The sequence below is a fragment of the Cryptomeria japonica genome, chromosome 3, assembly GCF_030272615.1.
Source record: "Cryptomeria japonica chromosome 3, Sugi_1.0, whole genome shotgun sequence".
Classification (NCBI taxonomy): Eukaryota; Viridiplantae; Streptophyta; class Pinopsida; order Cupressales; family Cupressaceae; genus Cryptomeria; species Cryptomeria japonica.
Genome location: NC_081407.1, coordinates 812249638 through 812260067, shown reverse-complemented (window position 1 = coordinate 812260067; position 10430 = coordinate 812249638). Strand labels below are relative to the sequence as shown.

The 10430-nt window shown below is 32.8% G+C and overlaps 1 protein-coding gene across 1 annotated transcript in view; it reads right to left on the bottom strand.

Annotated features, from left to right (window-relative positions):
- Nucleotides 1-1921: 1921 nt before the first annotated feature.
- Nucleotides 1922-10430, bottom strand: part of LOC131054361 (dolichyl-diphosphooligosaccharide--protein glycosyltransferase subunit 2) — a 44806-nt gene continuing 36297 nt past the window's right edge. Inside the window, exons 12-20 of the mRNA XM_057988859.1 lie at nucleotides 7888-7992; nucleotides 7509-7598; nucleotides 7253-7401; nucleotides 6103-6214; nucleotides 5929-6012; nucleotides 4367-4447; nucleotides 3850-4074; nucleotides 2405-2527; nucleotides 1922-2292 (exon numbers count right to left, since the gene is read on the bottom strand). Of these exons, the coding sequence (XP_057844842.1) occupies nucleotides 2176-2292; nucleotides 2405-2527; nucleotides 3850-4074; nucleotides 4367-4447; nucleotides 5929-6012; nucleotides 6103-6214; nucleotides 7253-7401; nucleotides 7509-7598; nucleotides 7888-7992 (1086 nt within the window). The 3' untranslated portion in view covers nucleotides 1922-2175. The remainder of the gene's footprint in view (nucleotides 2293-2404; nucleotides 2528-3849; nucleotides 4075-4366; nucleotides 4448-5928; nucleotides 6013-6102; nucleotides 6215-7252; nucleotides 7402-7508; nucleotides 7599-7887; nucleotides 7993-10430) is intronic.

The window sequence follows — 10430 nt, the reverse complement described above, 5'->3', positions numbered from 1 at the left end:
GTAACAGAGTCAAGACAAACAGAGCACAGGGATCTTCTTGCAGACGAAGGAAGAGGCAACAAAACAAAACTAACAAACGAAAACCCACACTAAAACAAGGCTGAAAACTAAGACATACATATTGCACTTATAATGGTTTTATTTTGTATTTTGTGTGATTTTGATGATTTTAAAGGTTAGTTTACATATGTGAAATTAGGCTTACTATGTGCTCTTCCTTTGAAAATGGCTCATTAGGAAAATTAAAATATCACTTTTTTAAAATCTATATTCATCTCTTAATGCAATTACTTCACCTTTTTAAAAAAAATTTGTGTGATTTACATTGGTTTTTGTACATGTATTATAACATATATATCTACATATATATAATTAATTAAATTATACATGCCATTCATATAAAATTGAATGGTTGAAGTGAAGTTTGAAATTAAAAACTATATTTTAAACCACCATCGAATTGTCCCCACGCCATATAGGCTAATTGGGAAAATAAATGCAAAGCTTACACATGGATAACTGGAATTTTAGATTGTAATACAACATCAAAAAGGGATTGATGCATTGAGCTTAGAAGTAATGATGCAATTTTATGGGCATAAAACAAAGACAAATCAAGTTAATGCACATAGCAACGATAGTAGAGAAAACATAGCACAATGTGAGAGAGAGAGAGAATGTGTTTTAAGAAGAGGGAATTGGTATTTTAGCAGTGATAATTGAGGATATATACATACATGTGTGTATGTGTGTATATCAATATCAATATCTATATCTATGTCTATGTGTGTGTATGTATATATCTATTTGTGTGCGTAGATGCACCATATTGTATGTATAGGGACGTATAGATGGTCCGTAGAGTGTATCATATCTATATAGTCGGTAGTCGGCAGAGCATATATCTAATGGGAGCCTACCCTTCCGGGAGATGGGAGATGGGAGATGGCGAGATGATGCTTAGCTGTAAAGATGATGGAGCCATTCCCGGGGAACTTTACCACCCACCCATCCCCATGAACAGCTGTCCATACATGGACAATCAATATTAAAGACAAGACCTTTCCCTCTGTAGTCATTTACTTTTCTGTTTACTTATTCACCTAATTTGTAGTATAGTCGTGTGAAAGCCCTAATACAATATTTCTGTCAGATGAGAGACAAAACTTTAAGTGTGCATTGCATCAAGATGTATTTCTTGGATGTCACCCGATTAGCATATAATTAGTATTTTACCAAAAACAATGCGCTTAATTAAATTACAAAATAGAAAGCCTAATCCAATGCTAAAATTGGAATTGAATAAGTATTGCCCATTGCCATGGCCAGTAGCAGTTTTTGATTTGTTAACTTTTTTATTTACTTCTTATAACACATACATAAGTATAAAAGCAAAATCTAAATATAATATGATATTTTTGTCTTTTATTAAAGACGTGATATTTTGTCTATTAAATATGTGATATTTTTGTCTATTAAAGACACAACATATCCAGTACATAACATAAATTTTAAAGCTTCCGGTAGTAACGGTGTATAGCTTTTCCATGCAAAAAGCTACACAGCTACTACTAGATGCTTTACAATTCATTTTGTCTATTATAATTCTCTAGCCCATCTTTAGGGAGAAACCTAGTCTTCGTTCATTTTGTTATTTGTCACAGGGAGAGCAGCTTGTTCATTGTCCTTTATTTAGACAAGTGCCTGAAGACTTGACAAACTCTCCCAGAAGGGATCGCGAATGAAAATAATCTCATCAGGTATCATAGATTTGACTTAAGGGGTGAAAATTGATCTGCTGTAGCTAAAAGTCACAATATTTTGTTTCAATAGACTCCATCATTAACATATATGATCACCGGGAATTACATGAATTTTGGGAGACGAAAGAAAAACAACACTTCACTGCATTATAATAGCATATAGAAACATATCCCATTTTCATTATTATTACTGGTAATGTGAACCTCAAACTGCACGGTAATTGACATGCAATAAAGAAACAGAGAAAATACAGTTCTTTTGTTCCTCAATCTTTCTACTCTTCATATTTCATCCAAGTTCAAGTGCACTTTAATACGTTGCATAGCAAGATAAAGAAATAATGGTACTCTTGTGCCAATATCTCCTGGCAGTGTGACGTCTAGCCTATCAAAATTGAAACAAGTCACGTCTTTAATTTGTTTTTGCCTTTGAAGAAATATAGGCAAGATGGGAAAGGATATTGTGGCCAACAACCACCAAAAAGATGCAAAGGAAACCCAGATACTTTAGTGTGGTGAAAAGATTCAACTGCAAGCAACCAAGTATGCATATGAATTAAAATTTGGTAAGAGCTCAATTTGAGTTGAAAAACTACTAAATGCAGCAAATGGAAAGAACAGAAGGATGTTAAGGGAGATACCTTGATCCAGAAAAGAGCATATAATACTAGTACTGCCAGAATGCCACCATGGAAAAGTATAGCAGACACCAATGGCAAGCCAGTGCCAGGAAAATTCTTCAAATTTGCTCCCAAACTCCAAAGCTGGCAAATAGGATACAAGTTGTTCAGCCAATAGCTATTAAACTCAATATACAAAAGATGCAAGTACAATGACAGTCCAGTTTTCTCCCCCTCTATATAACGATGGGATCAAGGTCATTTATGTATGCTATATGCTCAACCAACCATTATCTTGATATGATAACATCCATAATAAAATCATAACCAGTTTTTCACCAATCAAACAATAATCAGTTCATCAGAGTTGCAGGTTGATATTCATGAACTAGATATAATTTAACAATAAAACTCATTTGCCACATTTTTTGAAGAAATCAGCATTCTTCCTTTAAAATGAACAAATCTGTGGAATATGTGGAACCTCTAGTAGGCTCATCCCTTTTTTTTCATTTCCATCAAAAATGTGAATCACAGAATACAGTAACATGATTAGAAAGCTCAATCTGTAACAGTCTCCTCGGTCCTACATAAATCAACGAGTGTTGTTTTGTAAAACCAACATTATTCAATGTTCATCATGCTAAAAATATGCATATCCCTGTCAACAAATGTCAACACATTTAATGGTAATAATATTTACAATCTCATTCTGATATCAATTCAATACAAGTATAATTCCAAAAAACAGCAGAGGATAATGTCCATATATAAGCCCATTCTACCATCCACTCAAGGATTTTGTATGTATTTACTTGGGGATGGTAGAAAATATGATGAAACCTGAAATTCTCACCATATCTAGTCAAGAATATTACTCGAGAATTGCTTCACATTTTTTATTATCCTAATAGGACAAGAAATCAAACAAGATAGACCGTAACCAAGATAAATAACAACAGGGTGAAGCGCACAACTGTGAGAAAGGATTAAATAGACACTATCTACTCTATAAAGTATAAACAATGGATTTTTAAAAATCAATGATGCTAGCAGCAAATACATAATTACTAGTTTTGCTGACTTATATCCTTCACATTCTGGTAATACTAAAATTAAGACTTTAAATTTTGCTGTTGAAACAAAACAAAGAAAACCTCTTATTTTTTAATTTTTCTTAATGAAAGATCCCAATTGGATAAAAAAATATTGGATACACTAACAGAAACAAGACATCATTCAGAGCTTCCTATATGTACAAGTCTTGGTAGACTCAATCAAAGGAAAACACAAAGATGCGAATTACAAAGAAAACCTCTTATTTTTTAATTTTTCTAAATGAAAGATCCCAATTAGATACAAAAAAAAATTGGATACACTAACAGAAACAAGACATCATTCAGAGCTTCCTATATGTAAAAGTCTTGGTAGACTCAATCAAAGAAAAACACAAAAATATAACTTACCGCAATCAAAAATCCAAGTAAAGGCAGTAAAGTAAGAACTAAAAATGCATAAGAAAGCTGAGGTGGAGGCCGCTTTTCAGGCACTCTGAAAATGTGTGTTATTTCTGGTTTTGGAGCAAATCGAGAAGCAACATCAGCAGCTACAGGACGAGGACGAGCAGCATTTTCTGGAGCCTCTGGCAAATCCAACTCAAGTGTGACCAGCGACTTCAAAAATGAATTTTCCTGATCAAAAGATCACCCAATATCACCACTCATGATTTCAAAATGAAAGCCAAGAATCTATGGTGTAATGTTTTGCAAAAAATACCAAAATTGAGTGTTTCTTTAAGACAGCAAGATTTTGGAAAAAATAAATAAGTTACAAACTATGCCCAATTGATTATCGCTTGTATATGACAAATGACTAATACCCCCAGGCTAAAAAAAATTCATTGACAAACTAAAAACTCAAAAAAATGTTTGACATAAATTTAGGCAGCTCAAATATGCCATAAAACAATAGAAGACAATATACCATAGTTGAATCGCCCACAGCAAGCTCAATAGTGTATACTCCAGATAGGTAGTAGAATTTTTCGACCAGGCCAAGGAAGTCCTATAGTTGACATAAGAGTTAGTAAAATTTCTGTACAAGTAAATAGTTTATAGCTTCTTTCTTCACAATACTCCAATGAGAACCAATATAAACTTTCAAGAAAAAGTTTACTTCATACAGAAAGCAGCAAGCAAACCATCATCTGGCATAAGTTTTTTAACAGAATCATACCACATAACAATTGTATCAAGTTCATAACATTAAATTTGTGTCAGAAAGCAATATGTACAAACTTAGAAAACATACATACTTCTTTGAGCTTATAAAATCCAAATAAAATATTGGATAACATATCAATGGTTTTCATCATAGGGCTTCTATCCAAAGGAAAATATGGCGTGCTTATAATTGTTGACCAAATTCAAAATGTGCACATTTCACAGGCAACCTGATAAAATGATCTTTACCAAGAAGCAAGCAGCCAAATATTTTCCCAAAGTTGTTTAGGATGCTACTTTCTTTAGCAAGTTTTGAAAAATATTATTTACCATATAAATTCACAAAACAACCAATTTCAAAATCACACTTTACCAGAAACAATGAATTAACATCTAGAATCCTGTTTACAAAGTATGCCACAAGCAAACAAATCAGTAGATTTCATAATTGGTTTTGCATCTACATCCAGCTATTCAAACAGAACACTCTGGGTTTTAATTTGTTCGTCGAGCGAGCTAGAACATTTTCTTGTATATATATATATAGTAAATCATCCAGAAATTACTGAAATGCAAGACCTTTAACATCTCACAATTAAAAAAATAAGGAAAATAATACTTGAAGCCAGAGCAGTCATAGATTTGGAATCAAGCCAATAAGATCTAACAAATTACAGAATGTCTTGAAAAAAATTTAAAACTTGAAGATCAAAACTGCATCACTGGAAAGCAAGTCCCTTTCAAAACAGTATGCATTCTTATTGTATTTAATTATTGTGTTTACAATTTAAGCATTCTTACCATATTTTAACATAAATTATAGGATTCACCAGGAGTCTAAAGCTCATTATTCACCACAATGCTTATCATAAGCTTTTACTTTAATGTGCGATTTCTAAACATGCTAGCACCAGATTGGTGGCAAAAAGATTGAAAGAGAAATCACAAAGTGTGCAATATTTTCCATTGCCATATTCACCAAGAGCACAAGTGACAGAAGTGCTTAAATGGTAATTTATTGCAAATTGCAATAATAAATAATTATTATTAACTTTCTAACCTTTTACCATAAATAGGAATTCAAAGAGAATTCTAATTCCAAGTTACCAGCAAATAAGTACCAAATGAGAATTGACTTAAATATAGATTTTGAACACAGTTTAGAATTATGACTTGCCTGATGAAAATATGGAGTAATCAGGGAAAAAAAATGAATATGATGCTCTATGGATATCGTTACTTTATTTTGCATATATGAACACTTTTTGTAGAGCAACACTAAAATTCCTACATAACAAATTTCGGGAAAGAGAGAATATTTACCAGTACTAAATCAAACTTCTTGCCCGAACGTTTCAGTAAAAACATATGCTCTACCTTACTTTCATGTCTCAACCTGAGGAAGACCTGAAGGATCATCATGTAAAATTTAATCCACTATCAATAACCAAAAAACAAGCTAACACAATAACCCCACAAATATGCATATATACAAACCTGATGTGGTTTAAAAGAACCACCAGAAGGAGAAGTCATTAGAAGGGAAAATTGAAGCCTTTGCAAATGATTTGCAGCCAATGACACAGTTTCTTCCTTTGTCATATCCAGCCTACACCAAAAACAGTTAATCAATGGGAATTATTCAAGTAATATAGGTATCCTATCCCACAGAAGAAAAAGGTAGTTAACATGAAGAAAACCATATATGCGGGGAAAAGTAAAGTGGTAAATAAGACAACCAGCAACAAAATGCTTGAAATACTCAAAACACTGAAAAAGTTAAGTTTTTCTTAAGTTAATTAGTTGGCTTTTATTTTTAAGATATCCAGCATGATCAATTTTTGGAAGTGGGCAAACTTCCCAAGACCAAATTTTGATTTGGAATATAAGACACTCTTATTGAGTTCATACAACTACTCGCAGGGGGAGTATATGAAGAAAAAGGAGAATGAACTTGTAACCTCTTTCACTGTATATGCTGGCATACATGATGTCAGATAGTCCTGACCCCCAATTATACTGACCATGTTCCAAAAAGAAGAGGAAACAATTATAGAACCAAGGAGCACTGGAAATTGTCAGAGCAGGCAAATGTAATGATTAAAAGGTCATACAAGTATTTCACTACAATACTTAAAGCTCAGCCATCACAATTTAATTCTGGAAAAAAAAAAAAAAGCAAATATAAGACTATTTATCATTCTGATGGATATCATCCTGATGATGGATCACAGTGTGTGATCCAAAACATTGATCAAAAAACTTGCCGAGTCTGATCCAGAAGCAGCATCAAACAATTTATGGATTGTGGAAATCTTGTATCATTAAATATAATACTATTTAATTCAGGCTTCATTTTTTATTTCTCTTACTGTTCTGCAGAATAAATTCATTGTTATTGTTCTTATTCTTCTGCAGAATGAATTGTAATTTGGTTTCAATCTGCCTAGCTTGAGGGACAGAATTCAGCCATCAAATGCCTCTGAGGAATTTCATTCATTCAAATAGTGTTTTTGAGTTGTCTTCAGAATTCACACAAATCAAATAATTTAAAACAACTACATAATAAGATTGCGCAACATAAAAGTATTAAGTTAAATTAAATAATATAAAAAAATACTCAAGACTGGAATTATCTTATGCACACTTTTTAACGGTCTCTGTGCTCCCTGTGTCAGTATCCAATACAGCTATCTCAGCATTACTGATCTGGATAATCCCCGTAACAGCAATGAGTGCCTGAACTTGGCCTCCGGCAGAGTAAGTTTTCACATGTTCAGCATCATGTGGAAATACCTACAGTATTTAACATGTCAACTAAAAAAATTTAAAACCAAATAAGGCCACTACAATAGTTTCCATATGTAAATAAAATATACTATTAAGAACAAATGAAGAATTACCTCAAAAGTTAGAGAATATTTTCCAACATCTACACTCTTGGAGAGAATATCCAGTGTGTAATCCGAACTTTCTTGATTGAAATCAAGCTTCTGCATTAATTTTTTACAAATGCAATATTTCTCAATATGTAGAGAAAATAACATTATTCTAATCTTATGTGATGATTTTGAAAATGGAAAATCCAAGTCATGTCAATAGACACAACAATCAAATAAACCTAAGCCACATCACAAAAATAGCATGCAACAAATCTTTCAACCTTAGCAACAATTGCAAAACAACTAAAATTCTATTGATTAATTCATATGAGGAATTGAATTTCATCAAAATAATGAGAAATGAATAACTCCATGTACCTGATCAAAGAATTAGATATACCTGATCATGTATTATGGGAGCATCTTTGGAATTTGACTTGACAACACGGACAAGGTTAACCTCCATTGGAGGTGTAGCTGATCCCAACACAGTACTAACTCTCACCTGAAACAAGATATTGAAATCAAACATTACTCATCTTATTTCATGTAGCAACTTAAATTTTCAAGTATAAATCAAAACAGAACAACATCACCGATATATTAATTTGCAATTAGATTAAGCAGCCCTGCAGCAAAGATTTCAATATAGTATTATCACTATAATGTTTGTGATAATTGAAAGATCGCAGAGAACCATTAACAAATGTACAATTTGATGAGGTATGAATTAAGGCTATCAGATTTCCACAATCCATATCATAATTCTTTTAGAGCTCCTGGATTAGATTGTGTGCTACAAATTTTTAACATCCAAAATATATGAGCTTGGAATCGTACCAGAATTCCAAGGTACAGACATGAAGCATGGCCCAAAGTGTAGACTTACAGATGAATAATATTAGGATTTCTGTATCAAAATATTTTAAGTGAATATGGGCATTTCCCTTCCCAATAATTCACTTGAATCTAAGGCAATTTTTTCTCAAATCATCCTCTCTTGCATTAAAAACATGAATATCCATATAACCGCTCTCAGAAAAGTTTCCCGGATAAACTATCCTAAATTCTTGTTTTAAAATATAAGCAATAGACTAAAGCAGTAAATCTTTTGCTAAGTCTTTGGTTTGACATAGTTCTGTAAGTTACTATATTGAACAGTTACAATCTAAAAAATCAGTATCTCCTCTGGCATCGTAAATTTATGTTGACTAAGTCAATAGCTCTATTCACAGTAGTGACATACAGTCACTTGCAGAAGGAGAGCTCAACCAAATTATCTCTGACCAAAACCATAACTACCAAACTCAGAAAAAGTTACAATACATCAATCACATAATTCAACTCCTAGCATAAAATTGTGATACGTCATTCACCTGAGGACAGCAGGTGCACCAACCACATTATCTCCTTCCTTAACCCAGAAGATCCACACTTAAACAAAAACCTGAGATCAATTTTCTAAAGCCAAACACATGATGTATACCAGAAGACAATAAGATTCTGATTCTCAATAAACATGTTTAAACGCCTATATCTTAATGCAAAGTAACAGTGTAAATCCCACACATTAGTTTCCTTGTGATGCCTGGCTACCGGCATTGTATTCCGACTATGTATCATGGCAGTGTTCAGTTTTGGTGTTTTCATTAATGATCTTGATTATGACTGTTGTTTCCAGTTTCCACATTGAGCGGCACGTTTGCCTTATTAATGCATCTTATGCATTGTATAGTATATGTTTAAACCACTCACATGTTTGGTGATAATATTCCTCTACACGTTGGTTATTGGCATAATGCTTGCATTGAGATGAGTGTATGGCAGTGCAAAGTTCCTGTGTGGGATACTTGATGTATTTCATTACATGTATACTTGAGATACATGTGTTATGCTATCTGTGACAGAATTATAGATGTGGTTATGTTAATGATCTCAATATATTCCCCAATGGTGGTTATATTGGAGATGTCACTTCGAGTTAGTATGCTTGGTAACCACTATTGCACTCAATTTGAATGTGATATTAGCCCCATTTTATCTTATAGTTTTGGATCCAAATCAGTGGCAATTCAGAACTCCACATGTTGTGGAAAAATCTGTAAAAACATGATTTATGTTGTGGTTGTTTATCTCTCCATTTGCATGCAATCATATTTTGAAGGTTAAATCTTTGCATGCTCATGCCTAACACATTGGAAATTGGGGAATACATTGGAACATATTTAAATTATTGCAATAAGTTTAATTGTGATTAGAAAATATTACATTATCTGGGAAGTTGATTGATGCTTAGAGATAAATCAAATTACTTCAATTGCATTTGGAAAAAGGAAAATAACTTAGGCATTTTAAGTTATTTGGAAGAGAGAAAAAGAAAATAGAAATAAAAAAGAAAAGGGAAGAAGGCATCTGTCATGGATTCCCATCTTTAACAAGTTTTGCTCTCTCAAACCCTCTCCCTCTAATAACTGAAAGTCATAGTAGCGGGAAACTCCTTTGTCCCTCCCTGGGCACGCGTATCCCCCTATCTGTTCCCGTTTCCGAAACGGATACGTATCCAATACAGCCTGGATACGCATCGAAAATTGTACCCACGCATGCCCAAAAATCCTTGATTTCCAACCATGCTAGATACTATGCGATTTGATTTTTTTAAAAATTTGACGTAAATCTTCCTAAATTTAATTTTTAAAAACTTCATTCACGCATTTGTTTTTTTTAAATTGGTATTAAGTATTAACAAAACCTACACCAAATGTTTTTCCTATTTCAGTGACCCATTTTTTGGGTTATCTTCCAATGCAACTCTACTATTTTGGCATATTGTAAAAAGTTATATCAACTGATCATTATTTATGTAGCAATTATGTGTCTATATTGCCTTTTAAGTAATGAAAATCTCCTCGAATAACTTAGAAAATCGTGTTAATAGATTTTGAA